This window comes from Ambystoma mexicanum, chromosome 6q (assembly GCF_040938575.1).
Source record: "Ambystoma mexicanum isolate Mex_15411 chromosome 6q, UKY_AmexF1_1, whole genome shotgun sequence".
NCBI classification, from domain to species: Eukaryota; Metazoa; Chordata; class Amphibia; order Caudata; family Ambystomatidae; genus Ambystoma; species Ambystoma mexicanum.
Genome location: NC_090937.1, coordinates 700,197,443 through 700,224,524, shown reverse-complemented (window position 1 = coordinate 700,224,524; position 27,082 = coordinate 700,197,443). Strand labels below are relative to the sequence as shown.

Genomic DNA, 27,082 nt, shown 5'->3' with positions numbered 1-27,082 from the left:
ATCTGATGGGTAAAGGTCTTGAAGTTGAGAAAAAAGCCAGAGGTCGGGCTCTGGGGAATTCCCCACGCCCAAGAAACGGAGGATTCCAGAAATGTGACACAATTACTGCTTTACTAACAGGTTAAAAAAATCAGGGATAGGCACACCGATATCTGAATATTCCAATGGACTCTCAACTCATTACAGGCTGGTAATGGGGGTTTATCACACAATGACATCACAAACAAAAGATACATTCCTGAACTTAAGATGAGACAGGATTGGGTGAACAGTATGAATAGGTATATTTTTGATATGGGACAGGTGATCTCATTGGTCTGACCATATCGGGTAGCTCCGCCTCGGACCAACCACAGGATGTTGCAAGTGGAATCATGTCATGTTAGTGTGTTGTGAGTGGCTGCTGCAACAAAGCGTGTGCAGCATTAGAGACAGGTGAGGATTGGCCAGCGTGATACTTCTCAGCTTGGGAAAATTACCAGCACATGAGCTTTAGCTCAATTCCTAGGAACATCCAAATACATGATGCTTTTATATTCTGTATTTTTATACATTAAATCTGCTTTACATCTCACAGTAAATATAAGACCTTTCTCTTCATTTTTCATTGTGCTGCTTGTGTCAGTATTTTTCCATATGATAAAAAGTCACCACCTTCATTAAAGTGGGCCCTCAAATTACTTCTGTCAATGGAGTTTCCTATTTAAAATGTTCATTTCTTCCAAGCTGCAAAATGAACACATTTCTCCATGTTAGCTCTCTGTGTTAGCAAAGCTGCACTTTCAGGAATCAGGCTTAGTCATTCGCACACCGGAACTGTTTAATTTTGTTTCCTTCATTTCCCTGACAACACTGGTGTTGGCATTTGTAATCTGCATGCTGCCTTTTTTCAGTCTGCCAGCCAACAGTGTGCTCTCAATATTTCTGAAATGTTGGGCCCAATGCAAGGGCAGTTCATTATGCAAGGGCAGTTCATTTGGGTCTTGGGGCTGAATTTAAACTCCACAGACCCCAAAAGACCATCTATCCCCCACTTCGTGAATAAGGTTTAATCCTTGGGGAAGAGTGCTCGCTCCTTCCATCTATTGAAGTGGACTCTCTTTTAGCCGGCTTACCTGGGAGGCCCTCAAAGTCAGCTGAGGAAGCTGCAGTACATGCTATAACAGATTGGAGGGTCGATGCTGCCCTAAATAAGAACTTTGCCAGGGATCACCTTTCCCTCTGCAGAGGGATCTATGGTTTCTATACAGCCAACCCCTTTCTGGAAGGCTTCAAGAATCTGTATGAGAAGATGGAGGTGGGAGTAGGCTGCACCTACAAGCAGAACGTTTGTCAGACTTGGCTTATGATGGGGTCAGGGCTGCTGCCCTAACTATGGGTACCTCTGTCAGGGCCAGAAAATATCTTCATGTCTGCAAATTTGAAACCAACAACCCCCATCAATCGGTCGCACTGCATTTGCTGTTTCAAGGACAAAAATTGTTTTGGGTCGAGCTAGAGGACAAAGTATATAAGAATACCAATGAATACCAATGACAGAAGAGATACTAGCATAAGGAGTGTTTTCCTAATGGCAGATCATTCTACTACTAAATGTGCTACACCACTGGACATTATGATGTTTCACTCCATACATATCAAAGAAGGCATTGAGGCCTGTCCAAGGTCCACAATTTACCATTTGTGAGAAGGCGTTGTGGCCACTCATGGCCACGCATTAATATTGAGGAAGAATCCAAAACTGATGGCCATGCAATTGGCATAGAGTTATGATTTTTTCTTTTTTCCTTTGCAAGTTTATATTGACAAAGGGAAAAGCCCTATAATTCCATGAATTGATTTTGAAACAAGTTCTGTGTTTTCTAAAAATTGAATATTCAAACTACGCACACACTGCTACTTACCCACAATTTTCCAAGCAAATGTCTTTGGATGATATTGGAAATACAATCCTGTTTACTTAATTTGTGTCATAAGCTTATTGTGGGAAAGCGCTTGTACTCAGGGATACTCCTTTATTAGAGGGCAAAGTGTGCTGCATCCACAAACAGCACAAACATGCGGGCATCTTGAATTGCATATCCCATCATCAGTCTCAGAAGGAATGGAGAGATCAGCCCAATCACTTTAGATACAGAGAAAAGGGCATGGGGAGGCAAACCTTTCTTAAAGGGTAAATGTCACCACCTCTGAAGCCAGATGTGAACCCTACATCTGCAAGCCAGTGCTCCTGGCTATGCCTTTCCCCCTCAGTAGGAGCCAGCCTATGATTGTTTTTGGTATGTTTGGGAGAACAATGTGACTGACCGTTGTGTTGGGGACATTATGCACAAGGATTATTGCATCAAGCTTCTGGTAACTCCAATGGCAACCACGGCTGTAGTCACTTCAACTCTGAAAGCTCCAGAGAATAGACTGTCCCTGCTGTGGAAATGTTGTCTTTACTTGAAAAGGAGGCCATGAGGATGATCCCCACAGACGAGGAAAGCTTTGGATGCTAATCCTATGTATTCTTAGTTCTCCAAGGCTTTTGTTTAGTCATCAAATCTGAGGGAAGTCAACCAATTTGTCCAGAAGATTCCTTTCAAAATGAGGACCTACCAAAGGATCATCACTCTGGTGACCAAATGGAATTGGTTGACATCCCTAGATTCTCTGGACACCTACCTTCATGTTCCCATGCACCCATTCTTATTCCAATAGCTCCATTTTGCATAAGGACAATATAACTTCCAGTTTCAAGTATTGCCTTTCAGCCTTCATTATGCACTCAGGGTTTTCAGCAAGGTGTTTGTTCCTCTTGGGGGTCTCCTACACAAGGAGAGTAGTGTGATTTATCCTATCTAAAAAAAAAATTGGCTAGTCCAGGCACCTTACCTGGTGGAAGCCGGACAGGATGTCAGCAGGATTTGCAGGATCCTGTCATTTCATGGATTCCTCCTCAACCAGGTGAAGTCCCACCTGATTCTGACACGGGAACTTCAATTAATCATTGCAGTGTTTTGCACTGACCTGGGACTGGTGAACCTGCCAAAGGATGGGTCCTCTGCCTAAGAGATGAGGTGGAGGACTTATGTCAGGAACCACTGTCACAAGCGCTGGCTGGGTTGCATATGCAGGGTTTGATGGCAGTGATGGTTTTCATGGTGACAAAGCAAAACAAAGAAGGGATGGCTGGAAGGTTTAAAATTAATCTTAAACCTCTGGCTATTGCTCTGTGCAACCCTCCAGACCATTGTTCTTCACCTGCCAAGCCTTTACAGAAAAGGGAAAGGCCATTTGCAAATCAGACTTGGCCCCACCCCCAAAGCGGTAATCCAACCCTACCGGTTAGATCACATCCCTTCTGCACAAGACCACAAGCATCCCCAGACATGTTTCGTCCTCCTTGAACATCATCAGTGAGGAGTAGCTTGGGTCTCTAGGCCCAGTAGGCAAGAGGCCCAAGTCTGGGCATACCCGTCCCACTCAGGGTGACAAATCAAAACAAAAAGATGATGGCTGGAAGGTTTCAAATGTATCTTAAACATGTTCCAATTGCTCTGGGCAATCCTTTAGACCAGGAGAGCACAACTGATTTTGACAGAGGGCCGAAAGTAGCTTACATGAGGGATATAGTGGGCCGAAAAGTAAAAGTGCGTGGGGCAATAGGCGTGATAATTCAGGAGGCTTTTTCAACCCCCAATTTGTATTAAACACATGGAAAAAGAATATGTTTTTGAGGGGTTACTATTTTTATTGCATTTCAAACTTACATTTTGTACTACACATTTTCCATTGTTATCAATTATTTCGATTTAGTTATTGTATATTGTCTGTTTAATTAAATTATATATATTTTATTGACCCTTGATTGGACATTCCGTTATTTTGGACTGCTATAGTTTGCTGTTTGGGTTACCCAAGAGGAGTATGGCCTTCGTTGAGTCAGGTTTCCTCAAAAAAGCAAAGGATGTACATCTCCTAACTGTGCCTGTTTTAGCTTTATTATTGAGTTCACTCTTGGAGTGCAACACTATGCCCCATGGCTCCCACCCACAACCAAACACTACCCCCCCATCCCTCACCCCCCAAGCAAACACTATGCCCCCTGTCCCTCGCCCCCAACCAAACACTATGCCCCATGGCTCCCACCCCCAACCAAACACTATGCCCCATGGCCCCCTCACCCCCAACCAAACACTATGCCCCATGGCTCCCACCCCCAACCAAACACTATACCCCCTGTCCCTCACCCCCCAAGCAAACACTATGCCCCTTGTCCCTCACCCCCAACCAAACACTATGCCCCAGTGCTCCCACCCCCAACCAAACACTATGCCCCCTGTCCCTCACCCCCAAGCAAACACTATGCCCCCTGTCCCTCACCCCCAACCAAACACTATGCCCCATGGCCCCCTCACCCCCAACCAAACACTATGCCCCATGGCTCCCACCCCCAGCCCAACACTATGCCCCCTGTCCCTCACCCCCAACCAAACACTATGCCCCATGGCCCCCTCGCCCCCAACCAAACACTATGCCCCAAACACACTCAAGCATGCACCTTACAGACCCGAACCCCCCAAATCAGCACACCCTCAAACATGCACCCATACAGACACGAACCCCCCACCCCCAAATCAGCACACTCTCAAACATGTACCCATACAGACCCGAACCCCCCACCCCCCAACTCAGCACACACACTCTCAAACATGCACCCATACAGACACGAACCCCCCACCCCCAAATCAGCACACTCTCAAACATGTACCCATACAGACCCGAACCCCCCACCCCCAACTCAGCACACACACTCTCAAACATGCACCCATATAGACCCGAACCCCCCACCCCCCAAATCAGCACACTCTCAAATATGCACCCATACAGACCCGAACCCCCCACCCCCCAACTCAGCACACACACTCTCAAACATGCACCCATACAGACACGAACCCCCACCCCCCAAATCAGCACACTCTCAAACATGCACCCGTACAGACCCGAACCCCCCACCCCCCAACTCGGCACACACACTCTCAAACATGCACCCATACAGACCCGAACCCCCACCCACCAACTCAGCACACACTCTCAAGCACACACCATGCACCCATACAGACCCGAACACCCCACCCCCCCAACTCAGCACACACTCTCAACCATACACCATGAACCCATACAGACCCGAACCCCACCCCCCAACTCAGCACACAGACTCTCAAGCATGCACCCATACAGACCCGAACACCCCACCCCCAACTCAGCACACGCATTCTGAAGCATGCACCCACACATGCATCTCAAAATACACAACACAAACACTCAAAAACAAACATTCAATCACATCCGACACGCCCCCCCACCCCTCCATCTCAAAATACACAACACAAACACTCAAAAACAAACATTCATACACATCCGACATGCCCCCCACCCCATCTCAACATACACAACACAAACACTCAAAAACAAACATTCATACACATCCGACACGCCCCCCCAACCACCCATCTCAACATACACAACACAAACACTCAAAAACAAACATTCATACACATCCGACACGCCCCCCCAACCACCCATCTCAACATACACAACACAAACACTCAAAAACAAACATTCATACACATCCGACACGTCCCCCCACCCCCCATCTCAACAAACACAACACAAACATACAGCAGAACAGACCTGACACACAAACACATAGACCACTTACCGGAGACGTGCTGGAAGGCAGGTAAGCTGGAACGCTGGCGAGGTAAGTGGAATCGTACTACGGCTGGCGTGGCAAGCAAGGCTGAAATGCCTTCCGGCATCAAGCCCTACTGGCCACGCCAGCCGTAGTGCTGGCTCTTCATTGGTGCAGCACACACCCACTACATGGCTCGTAGGAGTGACGTGGTGCGTGTGTGCTGAGCCAATGACGGCCAGTGTTTTTTTCCGGCCCGGAAGACAACAAAGACTTTCCTAATGGAGGGCGGCCGATGCTGCTTGCGGGCCGCCCTCCATTAGGAAAGTCTTTGTGCCTCGCGGGCAGGAAACAACAGCATGGCATGCCACAACTGGCCCGCGGGCCGTATGTTGTGCACCCATGCTCTTGACCATCATTCTTTGACTTTCAAGACATTACAGTCAGGGGAAAGTGATGGATTTCATAACTCCTATGCCCATCTGCATCTGAGTACTCCTTGGTAATGATATGATATTTTATTTATAACGCACTTAATACCCAGAGGTTTCTAAGCGCGGACCCGGGGATCGAACCCATGTTGCTCCATGTCGTCTTGCTTCTCAGGCGAGCCCGTTGCCGCTGAGCTAGCCTCCAGAGATTGAACCCTCTACATTAGCATCGGGACCCATCTTTTCGGGATTATGAGGCTCTGGTTCCAATGTCACAGACTTTGGTGATTCAACTGCATTGGTGTCTAGAGCCAGTGGCCCTATAGAGGGGCTTGCCCCTCGAATGCCCTCTACCAATAGTAATCACTACAGATGCCAGCTCCCTGGCGTGGGCAACTTCTTGGGGAATGAGACTTCCTAGGGTCAATGGTCATGAAAGTAAAAGGTGATGTCCTCAAACTGCAGAGAACTGGAGGTAATCTGCTAGGCTCTGCTTTATTTCCTCCCAAGAATCAGAAGTCACCCTGTCTTGATCAGGACAGACAATCGTGTGTCTTTTACATGGCTGGGTTCTCCTAGTGGTTTCTCATTGGTTGTTTGCATGTTATTATTTGATTGAAAGTCTATATTTTTATAAGACCTTGATTGGACATTCTTTTATTTTGGGCAATTGTACTGAAGTTGTTTATGTTGCTACTCTTATCAGCTCAAGACCCTCCTAGAGATATAGTCCACCCTCGACCTGCGCTACCAGACAAGGCGAAGGAGGTAGACCTTTCGGGATGTGCCTGTTTTACCTTTATGATTGGGATCACTGCTGGTTGCGTAGTAGTGTGGGACTGAGTGTGCAGTTTAGCCACTACTCACCCCTGTACTCCTGCAGAGCAGCAGTCACATGAGGTTAAAAGATTGCTAAGGAAAAAGGATAGGAATAATTGTCAGGGAGGCAGGATGCCAGCAAGTGTAAGTACTGGGTGAGGGGAGTGGGGCTAGGAGTAATGAAGCTTATCGCTAAGTAATCTGAGCCTTATCTGCTGTGCTATAAATACTTGTCCCTGACAGTGTGTCTGGTAGATGTGTAGGACTTTAAAAAGAATGCATTGAGTAGAGTGTCCTTTTCAGCCATGCTACTGCCCGGAGAAGGACACGTGTTCTTGTTCCCCAAAACTCCATTCTGATCTCCCCATAACTCCAGTGTTGTGTCCAGTGTACCCCACTGGCTGTCCCCTAGTACTTGTGAAGACATTGCCTTCTGCTGGAGCACCCCGGCTCATTGACTGGTCCATTTTGCTCGGTATCCTGCCTCTCCCCTAACTTGTCCTCATGGCTGGGCTTGTGTGTGTCACTAAAAGAAGACCCCTTGCTAATTCAGAGACTCAAGAGGAGGAACCTGGAGGGAACATTCTCTCAATTATTTTTGCATTCAAAAGCACCCAAACCAATAAGATGTGAAATTAATAACCGCATAATAAAGGGGGCCCGGAAACTGCATTTTCAATAGTGGTTTCACTTTGACTCTTGTGGTTAGTCCTACAGGTTTAAGAGGTTGGTATTTATCATACATGCTACGCAGGGCTTCTGACTAACAGTCATCACGCAGCATGAAGCACCTTGGCTTCATGCTGCGTGATGACTTAACTCGAAAATAAAAGGAGAGCTGGGCAGTCCCGCCCTCCTCCTGTTTCTGAATACAGAGCAATCACCAGCAGGCAGCCCTTTCATTCAAGGAGCCCTTGGTTAAAGTGCTGCTCCTTGAATGAAAGGGTTGCCTGCTGTGTAAGAGCTGGGGCACACTGGTGTCAACCCATTGGTTCCCCTGTCCCTTCTTTTGTTTGAAAAGAGGGTTGGGTGTATCAAAGGTAATAATGCCAGTGTGCCCCATCTCTACTCCTTTAACCAGCCACCCCTCACCCCCTCAGGCTAGGGGGGCTCTCCTTAGAGGGTGTGGCCTAACTATGGTTGTACTTAGATCACCCCCCTAATAAGAGCTCCCCCTCTCGATTTATAATCCCACGTAAAGCACTGATGCTACGTGTGTTTGATCACAGTACTAAAAAGGAAGCAGCTCTGATAAAGGAACCTGTAACTTACCTGAAGTACTGGAGGTCCACTTTGTTACACTCTGGGTTTTCACTGGGTTTTGAGAGTGGCCTTTTTTCTTCCCAGTGATTCCTTCGGGAAGCATCGAGTTTTCTTGGCACCCCGTAAGTCTTACCATTCTGCGCTAACCCAACAACACCTGTTCATTTTATGGGCAGTACCAAATGTCCTCTGAGCTCTGACCCTCTGGGTGTGTGTGTTCGCGCGTGTGCGGTACGTGTGTCGCGCGCGACCTCCGTGGATGACCGAGACCACCCAGGAGAACGCCACTTTTGGAATGTCTCTTTCTCGAGCCTTCTATATGTATGTAAAACTTTATCTCAAACAAAAGGAGAGGCCATTTGCCACAAAGAATTATGGGGGGAGGAGGGGAATTCACAATAAGGTCTCCTCACTCTGACGATTCTTTGTGACGAAGGCACTTTGCCTCCATTTCCGAATCATTCTTTTATGGGCAGGCCAGCATCACCTTTCCATGCTGCATCAGGAAATCCTTCTTCCCCACTCGATTATAAAATTCGGTTACTTTCAAATTAAGCAATTTCTTTTTATTTTTGCGTTCTTAAGTGTCTCTTAAAATCTTGTGGCGATTTTGTCACAGTCAAACACCCACCAAAACACAATGGGCTTGATTTACAGAAGCTTTTTACAATGGTGCAATCGCATTGAAAAACACTTGGTAAATCAGGCCCACGGGCATCACACGATCTGTGTGACCTTCACGAAAAACGAATACGATTTTGCATTATGTAGTAGACAATCGCATCGTTTAAATGGCCATAAACATCAGCCAAAACTAAAGAACCACGTGTTCATCAGCAAATGCTGCAAGTGTTGAAAGGGTTTATAAATATTCTGGTTGAAATTGACTACTGAGCATGCGCATTCCAGACCCAAATATAAGACAACCAAACCAGAAACCCTCCAGCGGCATGTTTGCAAGGGCGGCCACCCACTTAAAAACTGTTAAAAATCTATAATAGTCTGCTATGAAAAAGTCCTTGTGACCAGAGTGCCAAAACCAACAGTCTTCCAGAGGAGGTCTTCCAAATTGTCATGGTGTTACCTTTTATGCCATTCTCTGAACCATTGTTTTCTTTTCCTGGTGAATTTTGGGGCTAATTCTTTTTACTCTTTCACAAACAATCTGAAATAATGACATTAAGTAAGCTTTTTATAACAGCCAAAACTATTTGCGTTCCCGTGACCCCCCAGCTAATCCCTCTAAATCCGAGGTGTTAGTCCCAGTCTTGGGTGGTTAGTTATGACTTCTGGTTGGATACTTGCTTCCCGAAGAGTCTTGAATAATTTCCCCCTGTCAGCATGTCTGTCCTTTTGGCTGTTCTTACTCTTCTGTGAAACCAAATCCAATGGCATCCACACCTTCTCTACGGTGACCAGACGTCCCGGTTTTCCCGGGACAGTCTGGGGAAATCGCTGTGCATCCCGGGGTCCTTAAGGCCACTACACAAAAAGGCTTTTTTTCTAAATCCTGAATCTCTTGCTCGTGTGCGAAAGCTTCAGGCTTCAGAAAAAAATGCCATAATGGTGGCGCCGCATCTGCAGGGCATCCCTTCAAGCAAGAGATGCCCGTGGGCCGGCGCCACCATTGTGGAGAAAACGTGAGGCCGCTGGAAGCAGAGGCCTTGTTTTCTAAATCCTGAAGATCCTGCGCATTCGCAGGAATTTCAGTCTTCAGTAAAGGGCCTCAGCTTCCAGCGGCCTTACCCTTTCAGCCTTAATGGTGATGCTGCCCCTCCCAAGCTGTCGAGGGGCAGCGCCATCATTAAGGCTGAATAGGCAAGGCGCTGTCCCCTGCCAGGCAAGCCTTTAGAAAATAAAGGCAGACACCAGGGGGAGAGGGTGCTGATCTCTACAAAAGGCTGCCTGTCAGAGGTGCCAGTAGCTCAATGAGGTGGGGCTCTCCAAGGAGGTGTGGCGTAACGGGCCATCAGGTGACCCCCTCCATTAGGCCACGCCACCTTGATGAGCCCCGGCTCATTTTGTAGTGCCACTTAAGTCACTGGGTCCCGGGATTTTTTTAATTTAAAAAAACCTGTCCGGGGTTTCCAAGTGTGGGAGCTACGATCCCAGTTTTTGCCGCAGCCCGATTTCGGAATCCCGAAATCAGGTCCCGGCGTCACTCTTCCTGCACGAATGGGGGCGTGAAATGGTTTTCACGCCCCCATTTCCTCCCTGCGCTCTCCTCCAATGGGAGGATTGTGTCTGGGAGCACACCCCTTCCCACCCCCCTGCAAAAGGCCAGCAACATAGAAGTAGGACTACCGTTTTATTAGTATTTACGGCAGTCCTACTTTTATGTCTGTCTGGTTTTTTTTTTATCTGGTCACCCTAATCTTCTCTCAACTCTCAGACAACATTTGTGCTATTTCCTTTCCCCTCATTAACCCAGCATAGGAATTGGGCCAGAACAAAACGAGGCTGAGCTCCAGAAAAGTTTGTCCTTGGCCCGGGGGATACCCCAGTAAACACTCAGACATATAGCTAAACCGTGTCTCATGCAAAGGACTCAGCATGCAAGCCTGACTGCAGAAACACCCAAAGCCTCCCATCCCGTTCAGAAGCTTGTCAAATTGGTATATATGTATTGCAATTTACAGTCAAGTTTTGTTAGGGTGAGTATTGTGACCAATGAAAAGTGCAAAGTACAACTTCCATTACTAATAACAAAAAGGTTTCTTGCTGAACCACTATCAAAGACAATTTTCAAATTTAAAATTGTGTGTATTCTTATGTTCCCAAAATGCTCTTTGCTTTTATGCAAATTGCCTGGCTTGGGTTCCTTGAAGAGCTAATGTTTTGCGTGGCCTGGCTTGGATCCACATTCCCTCCCCCTGGAACCACTTCCCCCAAAGAGGAGAGGGTTCCCAGAGTACATTTTTCCCATTTCCAGCACTGATTTCAGCTAAACTTCATAAAATGTTCTCCACTTCCCAAATAAGAGATTTTTTTTAAATGTACATACTATCTGGATACAGTCCAAGCAGGAATGGTCCATCCACGCGGACTGAGCCAGGGCTCGGCAACTCACAAAGAGTGCCATTTGGTCTTCGGGCAAACTTCAACACCATTGACCCTTGTATTCTATTTGACCACTTACGACAGGGGTCCGCAACCTGCCACTCTACAGATGTTTTGGACTATGACTCCCCTGATCCCCCACCAATGACTATACTGGGTGGGAGTGATGGGAGTTGCTGTCCAGTAGATCTGGAGACCCCAAGGTTGTACACCACTGACCCAGAGGGAGCCATTCTAGAGCAGAGCACTTGATTCCTTCCCTCCTTTATATCTAATTTGTCCCAGGTAGTCACCTTTCCACCTATTACCGCTTCCTTCCATGCCCTATGGCAAGGAGTGCCACAGGTTAATTTGTAATCCCTGTTGCCTTTAACCATTATATTTGGCAATGCTGGGGTTGAATTTCTTTTACAAATTTGGAGGACCAATACAGAGACAGAAATCTAGTTTACAATGTTGTGACTATATGGTGGACATGGGATTGTGTAAGAGGCACATCAGTCCTTCTTAACTCTGTCCCTGGTGGGTTCTCGGCTCTTTATTTTCTCCCCCAATGCTGGCCAGAAAAGGAGGGATCTTCCCCCATACCAGGATCCAGCATCAATTCTGTAGGAATTAGACTGGATGATACGTTGTCATTGGTCCTGCAGGGGAACACTGTTGAATCCAAGTGCTTGTTTTGGGAGCATTCGAAGAGGAAAGAGAAGATACATTAGAGGGCAGAGTCCCTTATGCCTAGGTCAAAGAGTCTGTTCATGAGGATGGAGTGGTTTGTGTCGAAGGCTGCTGAGAGGTCAAGGAGAAAGAGAGCAACGCTGCCCTCAGAGTCTGCTGTTCTTTTCAGGTCGTCCTAGATTGAGACCAGGGAGGATTCACTTCCAAGGAGGGATCTGGAGCCAGGCTGGGCAGGGTCAAGGGGGCAGTGGTCCTCAATGAAGAGACTGAGCTGGGAGTATGGCATGCAATCTAGTAATTTGGCTATGAAGCAGTTGTTGAAGATGGGGCATAATTGGAGGGTAGGAGGGGGTTAAGAAAGGGCTTTTTTAGTAGTGGTTTGACGTAAGAGGTTTTGTAAGCTGGAGGGAAGATACCTGCTGTTAGTGAGTGGTTGATTATAGATCTGGGGAGGGTGCCTGCACAGGTGGCGGCGAGGAGGTTTTTGAGGAGCGTTGGGGAACAGGGGTTTCCCGGGGAACCGCAGGGGCGGCTATTGGAAAGAAACCTTGAGATCTCGGGATGGGAGATTGCAGAGAAGGAGCTGGAGAGGGTGCGAGTTGGGGGCAGCAGAAGGGGGGCTATCGGTATAGGGGCAGCAGGGGTTTGTAGTTTACCAAAGCTGGTTGCTTCCTTTCAATGGCTATGTTGAAGTAATGGTTGGCAAGGGTATCGCACAGTGCCTGGGAGACGGGGCAGAGAGGCAGAACAGGGGGAGGGGGTCTTAACCTCGAAGATGATCTTGAGGAGTTTTTTGCATGGGTTGTTAGCATTGGAGATACGGGAGGTGTAGACGCCATGTCTGGCTTTTCTAATTTCGAATCTGTCTAGCCAGTGTGGCTTTGTTTTTGGCAGAAGGGTTGGCCCACCAGTGTTGATCCAGGCAATAGTTGAGGGTTTTGAGGAATTTGAAATGAGGACTGGACCATCTGGAGGAAGGACCTGTGTGGTGGTACGTGGGTTTTGTGGTGGTTAAGAGGGGGAGAGAGCGTCTGAGATCCATTGGTCAAAAAGGTCTGCCAAAACTATTTAACTGGATTCCAGCTGGAGGGAGTTGGGAGAAGAAGAGGGACCCAAAGTTTGTATGTGTTGTTTGGTTATTTACCCACCCATTGACTGCCCATGCCTATCCCAGTGGCCATTCCCACTCATTCCCTGCCTCTCCCCACCCAAAGCACATCCTCCTGGTATCTCTTTGAGATAGCTTTGTCAAGCAGTAGCAGTAGGGACCGTCCCGGGAGGATAGCTCAGCTGCAACATGCTGGCCTTGGAAACAAGACGACACGAAGCAACACAGGTTCGACCCCCGGGTCCTTGCTTAAAAACCTCCAGGCATTAAGCGTGTTATAAATACACAACTAAGAGACATATTCCTGTAACAGCGCCTTGATGCCCCCGGGCTGTGTGAGCACTTTAAAATGCAATTTAAATAAAAATAAATAAATAAATAAATGTTGTGCTGGAAGTGCCTGCTAGTGTTTTTCCAAAGCAGACTGTAGTTGTACATCCGCTACTTGTGTAATAAAAATGTCTTAACCAAGAGTACCTTCAACCACTTGATTTAAAGTCAGTAAAAAAAAAAAAAAGTCAGTGCGTGTCCTTCACTGAAGTCTTGTTCAAAATAAGCATGGCAAAGCCAACTGGTTTGGGTGTAGGTATGAGATAGGCATTTGCCAGGCACTACTATTGTGCCCAGGTACTTGCACCATTTTGCAGCTGCTACCATTAATGGTCAGGTATTAAGTACTGTTACTACAGTGCCTGGCAAATGCCTTTCCCATGCCTACTACACAAACGCCAAACTGTTGGCTTTGGCAACGCTTGCTCTCTTTTCAGAACAGCCCTGCTTAAAAAAAGAATTAAAAATGTACTTTAATATCACGCTTCATGCCGTTGCCCCCGAGCTATTCTCCAAGCAGTCTGAAAGATTGTTCCCTGGACAAAACTGTAGCGGATAAGATGTGACTGCTGTTTGCCCATTTAGGAAAAATAGGAGCTACCCAGCCCAGTGAGCTGCAGTTTTGGCTTTAATTTAAATCGTGAAAGAAAGATATGAACCTGATTTCAGCGGGGTAGTACAAACTATCATAGAAGTACCCCGTGGACACTTGGCATTGCATCCTTGCCACTCCGGTCACCCCCTGTTCCAAGGAAATACAGTACAAGCGGCTCGTAAGTTAACTCCAGCATAGAAACAAGCAAACAAACATGCCCTCATGTGAAGCCGACACCCAATCCGAGCGCAGGAGCGCTGCCGGTAATGGGGCGTTTATAAATGGCTCTGGGCAGCCGGGGCGCAGACAGGCTCAGCGCGGCTCTGATTTCACACCTCACAGGCCCGGGCGCTCTTTGATGGGTATCGGTTTATCTGGGAGGTAGGTGAGATATCTGACATGATAAGGCTACCCTAATTGCATCCTGAGAAAGTAAAGCGCTCCATGCGGTCTGCTGCCAAAAGTGAAAGGAAGAGAAAGGCGGAGATTGAAGCCGAGCCTCGCCCGCTAATGACTTCCGACAGTATATTCATGTGTCAGGGCAGTGTGGCCGACTTCCGCCTTCATTCATCCTCGAGCTGGAGCGCGCCTGTTCTCCTGCACAAGACTCCAGCAAGCATTTAGGAACATCCAGGGTCGGACTGGGACAAGAAATAGGCCAGGACACCCACAAAAAAATTGGCTACCCCTCGTCTCAAAAAAGTGGCCCACCCCTCGCCTCACAAACCTTGACCTCTGATGACATCACCGGAAGTGATATCATTTGACCCCACCCCAAAGTGACATCCCAGGAAGTGATGAAACACGACCTATCACCCCTTGACAAAACAGGAAGTGGCATCAAATAGCATTGTCCCGAAGTACACTATGAAAAATATGGTTATGATTTCACTAATGTGGTATACATTTCATACAAGAATGGATCACCATATTTATAATTAATATCTGTGTGTATTGATCCATATTGCACGTAGCAGGTGTCCTCCCCCCACCCCCAAAACAATTTTGCATTTTTTTTTTCAAATCAACCCAGGAGTGGCCAGAAACCGGCCCCCACTCCCCAGGGCCGATTTCGGCCCGGCCACGGGCCGAAAGGCCGAGGGGGCCTATCTGACGCTGGGAACATCTGCACTAGTTATTGGAAAGCATTCTTTCACTTTGAGCAGATTAAAAACAACCTTTCATTTAGGGTGGGTGGAAGCACAACCCACCGTGATCAGCTGCCCCAGCCTTTCAGACGTAAAGCTGGGAGAAGCAGGGGGGGACTCACAGTTAGGCCCGAGCCAGGGTTGAGCCAAACGCGGTGTGGTGGGAAGGCAGTGGGGGAGAGACACGGCGATGGCGGTGGCGGTGCTGGATTGGGGGATGCTTGGTTCAGAGCCAGTGTTTTTTTTTTTTTCAATTAGAAAAAGAGATTGTGACACTAGGGAGAGAATAGCAACTGCACCAGTGCTGAAAATGGAAACCATTTACTGGGGGAACTGTCCTCTCTTTGAATGGGGTGGGGCTGTGGTAAGGAAGGGGCAAGGCCAAGGGCCGTTGCCCCCATCCAGGTTGGCGCAACACAGTATTTCTTCACAGAACCCAATCCTGACGATTTGCATAAAAGCAAAGAGCATTATGGGAACATCATAATGTCCACAATTTTAAATGTTAAACATGTCTTATAGTGATTCAGTCGGAAAACCTTTTAAGCGAATAATGGACTCTTCTGTTTTGATTGGTCACAATAGTCACCCTTATAAAGAGATATCTGTACATTTCAGGCCATATATACCATTCCCTGCGCTGGACTGAACTAGTGTTTATTTTGTATGGGGGCGGGGGAAGAGAACAAGGGAAAAAGGATGGGGGCCCTGTGCCAGTGAGCTGGAGGGACTGCTAAAAGATAAATAAATCATAACTTAGGTGTTTTTGGAATGACGAGGGCGTTGGGGGGGCCTGTGGAAGGGAAACGTTGATGGTGGTGCTTGGGTCGTGGGGCTAGGGAAAGCGCCAGTGTTTTTTTAATGTGGCGGGGAAGTGGAGGCTGTGGGAGAAGGCGGGGACTGGGGAGAGGGGAGCGAACATCGAGGGAGCACACAGAGGTGGTACAGGACTTGTATGTTTTCATTGTTTATTTTGTTGCCATTTATAGTGGCACACAACAGCCCGTGGGCTTCTAGGAGCTGTTGCAGACAGTGAGTGTAGATATTGGGTAACAAGAAGTAGTAACAAATAATGTCAGGTAGTAAACAGAAGAATCCAGTGATCTGTGGTTAGTTAAACAAGTGGGTTTTCAGTTTTTTTCCGGAATAGGTGGAAGGAGGGTTCATCTCGCAGTGGGAAGGGGAGATTGTTCCAGAGAGTGAGGGAGTGAACTCGGAAGCTTGCAACGCCAGCTCTTTTTTGCTTAAATCTCAGTATGTTGAGGCAGAAGTAGGTAGATCGAAGAGGTCTAGTAGGTGTGTGTCTCTTTATCTTATGGGTGAGGTCTGAAGGCGCATTATTGGACAAACATTGGTGAGTGATGGTAAGGATTTTGAATGTGATTCTCTCTTGGATGGAGAGCCAGTGGGCCGATCTTCTCGCCTCTGAGATGTGGTCGTGTTTCCTTTAAATTCACCATCAGCCGCTGAACCACTACACCAGCAAGTGCACCCGCCCACCCATTCCCAGCCAATCGATAAGTGGCTGGGGCGGGACTGGAAGTCAGGCAGCTGTGCTCCTGTAGGTGCTGCCGGCATCTCCGGAGCATGTTTTTATTTATTCCTGGATAGGGGACAGCAGGTGGGGCTCGTGGTCGGCTCCTGCTTTGGGCATGCACTGACTCGAAAGGGGACAGGCCCGAGCCCCAGCCATATGCAGGCCAGTCCAAGCCCCACCAGGCTCGCCCAACTCTACTCAGATTAATTTCTGCGGTTGGCACGTTTTTTTAATTTTATTACAATGAGATTTTGTGATCCTGGGTAAATCGTTTAATCTCACTGTTCCACTCCTTCCAGAAATAGGTGCCTCTAGAAACGAGTCAGTTTGCACAGTACACTAGCACAAAAAAAGTCTCAATCATGTTTTGCTCGCATAGCATTGCTCCATATACAATAACAACGACCATTCATATTCATCATACAAAGAAGCAGCTGTTGTTTCCAAGGGTGTGTTGCCCTGAGGATTTCTTTACATTGCTTTTGCACCCTGGCCCTCTTACATGCATCCTTACGCTCCCTTGCACCCAAAATTCAACTATACAAGTGCTGAAAAAAACTGCAAAAACATATAATTATGATGATCTAAAATGTCATTCTTTTGAGGCAAAAAATGTCCCATTGCATGCTCCAATATTCTGGGAAACCTGTCTTTCACAACAAGATGCCGGGCCCCCATGGTTCAACTATGCACCCTCCTTGTAGTGGTCCCTGAAAATGTAAATGTGGTAAAAGGGAATTGTGATAAGGGGGAGCAGATGGAAGGTGATTGGGGGGGTCAAAGGCGATGGAGAGCAGATGAGAAGTAAGCTCGGTAGATTAATGTTTCCACGCTACTTTTCTTGCTTCTATTTTGCGCTTGGTTTGTACTGTTTTTGTTTCTCAAATAATGAATATATGTTGAATACAAGGTACACACCCTTTGTTCAAAGCTCATCATTAATTGAAATTCACCCTCTGAAGCTCTTTGATCTCTATAAAACAGGGTGTAATTTTAGCTCTCTGGTTTTTATACATTTTTAAAAATTTAAAATCTCGATCACTTGATAAATTCGTCCCATCGCTCTTCTCCCTTCTAGCCATGTGGAAATTCCAGAGTATTTTTTTCAATTTCTAGCACCAACCCCTCCTGTGCTATGGTACATGTGCACTCCTGGCCCACAGGTTTCTGTAGAAACCTCACTAAAACACACAGGAATGTATAACATTTGATTAAGTCACTGGTTCTCTTTAGGTAGACTTAATGCTGATGGATTCACTAATCCTTTATGTGGGCACACATGACGTCATACATGACTTTGAGAGAGAGAGAGAGAGATTGGCAGGCGTTCTTCAACATTACCATGGGCACAGGCATGCCTCTTTCTGTTTGGGGGTCACCCATAGAGGGCATTTGCCACCAAAGGGAAATTACATACATAGGGCCTCATTACACAGTACGCGGTGGACCAAGGTGCTATTAGCACCTTGGTCCATGCTGGTAAAATACCGGCACCGCCTTGGAGAAAAGGGGAATTACCGCCCTATTCCAAGGTTGGCGGGGCGGTAATTCCCCCTTCCCCCATTGCCCTTCCCCATTCCCATTTTTGCCCCATAGGGCATAATGGGAATGGGGAAGGTGCTAATTACGGTACCGCAAATTGCGGTACCGTAATTAGCACCCTGGTCCCTTTGCGAGTTGGTTTTTAACGCCTGCTAAAAAGCAGGCTTTAAAGTACCAACCCTCAAAGGGACCTCGTAGTAAGGCGGTAAGGGTTAACGGTCACCGGTACCATTACCGGTGACCGTTAACCCTTACCGCCTTCCGTGTAATGAGGACCATAGTCTAGATTGGACAGTTATTCTTTTACTAGCCTTCTGGTGGCCGGACCACTCCCGTACTGAGAGGGGTGGGAGGAGGCTGGGTGGCTGTGTGTCTCAGATTGGCATTTCAAAATAAGAAAGGTGGAGAAAGAAGAAACAAATTAAGGAAAGGAAGCAGAAGAAACGAAATCAAGGCAGCAAAAAAGGAAAAAGTGGGGAAACAAAGATGGAAAGCAGTATGGAAGGAATAGCGAGATGGAGGGTTAAGTATGGAACAAAGGTTGGATGTTAGATGTGGAAGAGGTAGGACAAATATAAAATGAAGACAAAACAGGAAAAAGGAAAAGAAGGAGTGATAGAAACAAAACCAATAAAGCGACAAAGTGAAAAAGGTGAAAATAAAGGGTAAGAAAGAAAACATTGAGAAAGAAACCTTTGTGTTGTTGCTTATGTCAAATAAATGGCTACCCAATTAATATACTCGTTCACTGCTTGTGATATAATCAGTAACTTGAATAACAAATATAATTGTACAGTTACAGTAATCGTTTTCCTGGAGAAAATTGTGTGTCACTAAAATATAAAAAGATACAAACTAAGTTTATGTTATTTCAGGCATTGGAACTAAAGATGGCACCGCTGAAAGAGACAAGGATTTTAAAGGCAAGGCTCAAAAACAGGTCCAGTTCAACCCTGGCCAGACCACCGCCACCTGGCGGGTGAGGATCATGACAGACAATGAGTACGAAACCTCCGAGACCTTTGAGATCATCCTGTCTGACCCTGTCATGGCCGCCCAGGAGTTCCCGGATGTAGCCTCGGTTGAGATTGTGGATCCTGGTGATGGTAAGTTGCGCCCCCCCTCTTGTTGATACTTCTGACCTGCTCTCACTTACCTACATGTACGGTGTACAATTTGGCTCCCCAGATTCTCCTTCAATGATGGAGCCAGGCTTACTGCAGGAAATTCTATCCATGCTGGACCAGCACATCAACATTTATCTTTATTTGCAAAGACCAATGCACTGTAGATCACTGTAGATCAAGGGGATGACAACAGGGAGAAAAGAAAGGGTTCCATTAATCAATGTGATATTTTTAGTTCCATTAAATGATGCAACAGGACATTAGCTGCAGTAATGTGGAGTATGCATTTGGATCTCATTTGGATCTCATGTTGCCTAGCACTACAGGAAGCCATCACACTGGAACTACTGTTTGTTTGTCTCCATCAAACCTATACTTAAACCCTTGTGACCACTTCAACAAAGACACACTAGCCGATTAAGGGTCCTCTGTGGTAAACACCCTCATCTCGAGGTAGCTCCACACATGTCTTTGATAATACCAGTGTCTTCATTTTCTTTCCACTGCCAAAAAGCTATCCATAGACTGCAAAAAAAACAGAGTCCCGTCTCCATCAAAGCCAGACAAGGATGCCTTCAGCTGCCAGGGCTTCCTATTTCTTCAGTGTTTTATTTGGTTTCCATCGCTTCTATCCATTCCCTCATCATGGACCAGTAATTCTGCCCCATAGAAGAGCCACCAACACCTAAACCACATGTATGAACTGTTGCATCACAGTGCACGACACTGGCAGGAAGCCAAGGAATCACACTTGTGATCAACCTTTTCAGAGAACATCATGGCATCAATCCAAAGGTGTCTGTATACTTTGCTGGCTGGACATACGCTAATATACATTATAATATGTTGAATTAGGCCATAATATATATGTTCTAAGAAGAAAACCTCATCAACCTGACTTCCAAACTCACTCCTTCATCACACGTCAATAACGTTCTCAAGCAGATCAACTGCATTCAAACTGACTCCACCAACATCTATGCACCACTAAAACTATGAACCAACACAACTAAGCCATCCACAGCATGGTGCACAGAAGAACTCACTGACAGTAAACATGCCACCCACAAATAAAAAGATCTGACGAAAGACACAACTAAGATAAGATCTCATCACCTTGAAAAGTCTCACCTTAGCCTTCAGGACCCTCATCACCTCAGCCAAAGCACATTACTGCATAGAATCCATGGCAGAAGCATACAACCAGAGGGCAGCCCTAATCGTGGCCATCAAACACTGTTCCCCCGTGCCCCCACCCATGCCCACAGTGCCTGATTCCATCGACAAAATCCATCACCATGTTTAGAACGCCCTATCTACCATAGACATTCCTGCCACACCACCAAGCCGTGTCCAAAAATGGTTGGAATTCAAGATCCTAATACTGGAAGAGCTGTCAAACATCCACACAGCACTCAATATGACCTCCTACAGGAACAATGTCATCCCAGCCTCCATCCTGAAGAATATCACTGGAAAAGCTCTCACTCCTCTCCTCCACTCTATCAACGCCTCACTCATGCAAGGCACAGTCCCTGATGCATTGAAAACTGGCAGGCTCTTACCCTACTAAAGAAGCCTGCACTCATCCCGGATGACATAGCAAAGTATCGCCATGTCACCCATATATCCTTTATTGGCAAGATCATCGAGAAGATCATCACACTCTAACTTCATGAAAGGATCGTTAAACACAAACGACTTCTAGAATGCCAGTGCGGCTTCTGACCAAGATGCAGCATGGCGACTCCTTACCATCAGGTCATTGATAAGGTACTCCTCATCATGGAGACTGGTATCCCAGGCCTCCAGGGTTTGTTCGAGCTCTCTGTCGCCTTTGACACAGTGGACCACAAAGAGCTACTCCACATCCTATCCTCTCACAGTCCCTTCAATGGCTTGACTCCTACCTCAAAACAGACATCAGCTCATCCAAGTGGACACCCGCAGGTCCCAACAATACCTAGTGACCTATGGAGCCCCACAAGGCTCCCCCCCTCTCATCTTCAACCGCAGCATGGAGCCACTGGGGGCCCTATTGACCGAATTCAACATCACAATTCACCAGTATTCTCATGACACACAGCTGTACCTGAAGGTCAACTGCCTCGACAACATTCACCAATTGCAACCCTGCCTCTCCACTCTTCAACCTAGATGTGAAGTGCTTGCTTGAAATGCAACCCTATCAAAACAGGGCGTTCAGAATTGGTTGAGACAGATGGATCTCAACGACTTCTCTCCCAGGACTAGATGCTAGTCCAAAGTCTGTCAGCTTCACCATCAATTGCGAAATCTCCTTCAAAGCACGCATTGCTAGAAAGACACAAAGAGCATAGTACTAGGTCTCGCTCCTGCACCGAATCAGGTCTGCCCCCCAGGCCTTGGTGCTCTCCCACCTGGATGATTGCAACACCTTCCTGGCAAGAATCCAAACCCCTATTCTGGCACTTAAGACATTCTACCAAATGCCTCCCTCTCAAAGAACTATACTGGTTACTGCTGCAAAGTTGTGTCACCTTCAAAACAGCCTGCATCACCTGCAAAGATACAATGTCAAAGATAGTTATCTGGAAAGACCACCATGTCAGGAAGTCAACACAACACCAGGACCCAAAATATCACCCAGATCTAAGAAGTGCAAGACGGAGAAGTCCAGGAAACAAGAATTCTCCCGCTGTGTTCCTACCCTCTGGAACATCCTTCCTGCTAACATCAGGCTTGCTCCCTCCTGCAATTCAGGAAAGACCTAAGGAACCTGTTTTTCAAGGAACACTTGACGACACCTGCCCCACACTATTTTCTGCTCACTTTAATTATTGTATAGCACTCTTGCTCTCTAGCTACGTGTGTGCTAGATTAATTAATTACATAGAACAAGTGCACACGAGGACAATTTCAAAATCCTGAGGGTTGTCTGTATAGACCATTTCGGTTTTGGTTACTCAACTCTCCAGCCGTGTGTTGCTTCATAGAGGAAAGCCTGCATGTGTGCACACCTCGTGCTTAAGTGGGAGCCAGTGTAACTCTTTTGAAGGCAGTGATATGTGACCTGGCTGCTTAGAAGAAGGATGAAGGAAGTCAACAAGACACATTTTTCTTGGGAAGCATTAGACTGCATTTAGCCCAAAATGCAACAATATAAAATGGCCCATTCCAGACATCGATATAAGATTGTTAATTCAAAATTACATCTGGCTCTTCTAACACATTTTCAAAACGTATTAAAACATTGTACACAAAATGGTAAGCCTGGACCCATGGGGATGTCACGCAGCATTGCTATGTAATTCCGCTCAGCTGTTGTACCCACACCCGGAGCAACACACCCAAACATTACCGACCCACCATGCTGCCGAGACTTGGGAAAGAAAGAAAGAAAGAAAGAAAGATAGAAAGAAAGAAAGAAAGAAAGAAAGAAAGAAAGAAAGAAAGAAAGAAAGAAAGAAAGAAAGAAAGAAAGAGAAAAAAAATAAATTGGGGAAGGAGGGACATGAGAAGATGGAATGAGAAGAAAATAGAAGAAAAGACAAAGAGAGAAGAATAGAAGGAAAGACGTAAAGAAAGACCTGAAAAAAGAAGAACATTGTAGAAGAGGGGAAGACATAAAGAGACTGAAAACAAATAATAGAAGTAATAGGAGAAGGATAGAAAGAAGGAAAGACTCGTGGAAAGTGGATCAAAATATCATTGAAAAATAGCATTATACATACATCCTTGTGTATCAGTCATTTTCAGAATAATATCATGCACTTCAGAGTTTAAAAAATGTTTCCTATAGTGAGGTCCATTGTTAATAGATTGTAACAGCAACCATTGACTTCCATTGTTGTAAAAAAAAAACAAAAGTCCTGCAATGATCAGATGAATCTCGTACTGATACATTGGAATAGGAGCCATGGCGTCGCGTGAGGTGGTGGGAAAGATGGCAGGCCGGAGGGGCCAACTGGAGGGACCATTTGTGGGCTATTTTTTTTACTGCAATGTGGTTAATGTTCTCCAAGTATCACTAGAAAAAGCTCAGAACTGCTAAAAGATAAATACATCATAACTTAGGTGAACCATGTTATGGAAAAATGGTGTTTGTGAATTTCTACACTATGTAACTAATGTCATTGCCAGGACCTTCTGAATTGCATGCAACATGGCTCTGTGCTAGCCATCATATTGATCCGCTAGTTAGATCATTCTGAGAAATCTGCTATTCATTGAAATCCGTCCATCCAGACCATTGCGCCATTTCCATAACAAAACGGTAGCTAGATAAAAAGGAAGGACAACTGCCAATCTCAGAGTCAGCCAATCCCTGGCCACATGTGAGGATGATCGCCCCCTCGGGCTAGAAGAATGTATCATTTAGTGTAATCCGGACGTTTCTAAAAAAACAACAAAAATCTTCCAAATCATATCAAGGCCCGGTAATTTCTAATTGCATACACTTAATTCCAATGTGTAAGATTTTATGCAACATGTTTGATGCGTTTTGTAACTTGTTCATCCCTTCTTGATACAAGAAATAAAACAAAGTTTGGTTTTAACTTCCTAATCGAGCAGAGATCTACTCAATGGGGAATACTATCATTGCAAAATGGCACCCATGGCTTCATAGGCCTTGGGGGGAGCTCATTGGGAGCTTTCAGATGTAGTAATATTCCCATTCTTATGAGTCTGCAATACTTTGTGAGTTAGAGTCAACATAGAGTCCTTGTATCAAAGCCAGAACACACCCTGGTTTTCAGCTCAGGATCATGTTCATCACGAAATGCTGAAGCCTCCTTATTTGGACGATTTATTCAAACAAAACCCTGAGCAAGATTGCTTTTAAAATGCATTTGCAGTAATGCCATGAATCGTCAACATCCCTACTTCCGCTAAATGAAGGCATAGTACGTCCTGAAAGATTAGAAAAAAGGAGTAGAAATGAAGACAGGCAGGGATCTGAAAAGCAAGATGTGCAGTGAAAGCCACGATAAGTTGTGAACTGTGGAGCTAACAGAAATGTCAAGAGGCCATTTGGAAAACCGGAAGGAAGGTGACATTTTGAATAATAAAAAAGAACTAAAGAGCAAAAATAAATATTGTCCGCATGATATAGGGAAGGAAGAGAGAGTGAGAGAAGAGAGAGAGAGAGAGAGAGAGTGCGTGTGTGCGCGCGAGAGAGAGAGAGAGAGAGAGAGAGAGAGTTGTGGAATCAAAGCCTTCATCACCTGCATTGCTGCATGCAACAATAATACATCACCCACACACATACAATGTTGGGGCTGTTTTGTCTGTTGGCTGGACCACCATTTTCACAGCATCCTTTCTGGGATCCCTGTGGAGCACTTTAAATCATACCAGCACTGGTGCCGTGGAAAGCTCTAATGGCAGGTATTGGCTTCCCCCCGACTCCTCCCTAACAACGCTTCCCTTTATTTCTAGAATCCACCGTCTACATCCCCAACTCAGAATACCGGATTGAGGAGGACATTGGTGAACTTCTCATCCCCGTCTTAAGATCTGGAGATGCCAGCCAAGAACTCATGGTCATTTGTTCCACGCATCAAGGTAAGATCACATTTGTGAGACAGAGGCCGAGAACCATTGTCTACTTTGTGTTAATGCACGATTGCTTGGCCTTTCTGTCTGTCTCCTTTGGTCGACTCTCCGCACAGGCAAGTTTAGCTAATTAGACACGCGGTCCAAACTGTATGTTGCTTTAAGAAATGCCTATCATTGGATTCTGAGTATCGTACCAATTGCTGCTCGTCAAACTGGCAGTGAGATGCACTTCAGATTCCGCAATCCTGCCTGCATTTGTGCACATGGCTCGGTCAGCAGGCAGCTGTAAAAGACCTTATTTGGGAAAGCTGCGTCCACCATATGCCCACCCCTCCTGCCACTTTCCTATCCACAAGGGATGCAGAGTTAAGATGACCCAAGCATTGGCAATTGGCATTGAAGTGCAGTCTTTTCACAAAGCAGCAAAGTCATCACTTAACAGGACTTTGAGTCACCTTGCAGAACCAAGTATGACCCTTCTTTTATGAACAGGAGTAAGCACCCTGCCAAGTGTCAGCATACATCATGAACAAGGAGGCATCTTGGCCTCAAGCAGAAAGAGTGGAAGTTAGTGCATCAACCATTTGTTATGTTAAATGCTACAGAAATTGCCCTGGACATACAATAGTCCTAATGCTGACACCTTTGCAACTTCCCCTATTCAGTGTATGATGTGTTTTCTAAAATTGCAATCACATTTCCAGAGACCATAGGGTCAGGCAGTGTATTTTGCTTTTCTTGTATTGCAGTGGCATTTTTTTTACTGTTGCTTTATTTCTACATTGGGTGGACATAATTTTCTCGTTTCAAACATTATTTCCCTATTTTGCTTCGATTAATGCCTGGATTCTCTTGCGAATAAGTGTATATTATTGCCCTGCTCCCAACAACGAAAGCACTACCCATGTTGGGGTACACCGCAGCTTGGAAGGGAAAAGAGACTTTGTAGATATTGTGTGTAAACCACTCGACACATACTTACAAAATGTCCCAAATTACAATCTCACTATGAAAAAGGCTATGCTAATTTTCGGGATTTTCACAATTATCAATATTGGAGTGTGCTTTATGGAGCTGAATCGCTTGTCATGGTATCGGCTGCACAGCACATATGGCACATTGTGGAAAATAGACTGACAGATATTGTTGATTAGTTGCAATTTTCGTTCAAAACAGTTTTTCTATTCTTTTTATTGTGATTTAAGAACAATACTGTATTATGAAGTGTTCTGTTTTTTATGTATTTAATGATGTGCTTTGTAAGGTTTTAGTGTGAAAGGTTGCAAAGCCAAATGTACGTTTTAAAAATATCCCATTATTAGCAGAAAGGGGATTAGTCCAGCCATTGTGGCACTGCTTGGAGCCCGCGTTCTGCTCTGAGATGTGCTGTGGGGCCTGCCAGTTCTCTAGAGCGTGACAAGAGTGCAATAAAACTCCTTATAAAGATACATGGCACCTGCAAGTTTAACATTCAAGTCCAGCTTTGGCGTTGGCAAGCAGCTGATATGTGCATTGCATCACATCCCATTTAGACCCATAATCCTTAGGGAAAACAACCCAAGAAGTAGCAAAACAAACGCAGGAAAGTAATGTAATCAGAGCAGGCCTCATGCTGGCAAGGGACTGCTGGAACTCATGAGTTCATGAAAGGTTAAGAGAAAGAGCACCTGAGCGACTAGAAGCGTCAATTCCAAAAGAAAACTGCTAGAAATGTTGTGTTGATTAATTTAGGGCCCTCCGCCTGACACCTCAAGTGCATGCACGCACAATCAGTGTGCCTGGTCCTTTATTCCAAAAGGTTATCCTGACTGAAGTAAGACCTCTCCCTCCTCGAGGTTATCGATCCAGGCTGATGGGGGTCTGGCGTCGCACTCCTTGCACTCGTTCCTGGCACTTTCATTGTGGTGCGTCTTTGGATTATTGCAGACCCACAGACCGGACATACATCAGTGGTTTGGGAGACTGTGCAGAAACATGCAAGTGGTTATGACTAATGCAACTGCTGACGGCAATTGCTCTTAGGATATATTTTAAAGGCAAGGGATACACGCATGGCTGAGACCTATGGGTGTTGCCAGTGCAACATTCTGGCAATGTGTTCAAAATTGAGTTTGTTGTATTAGAGCAATCAACAAACGTGTGATCGCAGCATGCTGCAATGCTCTTCAACAAGTAATTCGGAGTACCAGTACCCCTCATGTGTAAAGACTTCCAAACTCAGCTACT

At 45.9% G+C, this 27,082-nt stretch overlaps 1 protein-coding gene across 1 annotated transcript in view; it reads left to right on the top strand.

The window, feature by feature from the left end:
* The window catches only part of FREM3 (FRAS1 related extracellular matrix 3), a 275,102-nt gene that overhangs the window by 126,470 nt on the left and 121,550 nt on the right, over positions 1 to 27,082 (top strand). The window contains exons 4-5 of the mRNA XM_069631210.1: positions 19,064 to 19,294; positions 24,737 to 24,862. Coding sequence (XP_069487311.1) covers positions 19,064 to 19,294; positions 24,737 to 24,862 — 357 coding nt within the window. The remainder of the gene's footprint in view (positions 1 to 19,063; positions 19,295 to 24,736; positions 24,863 to 27,082) is intronic.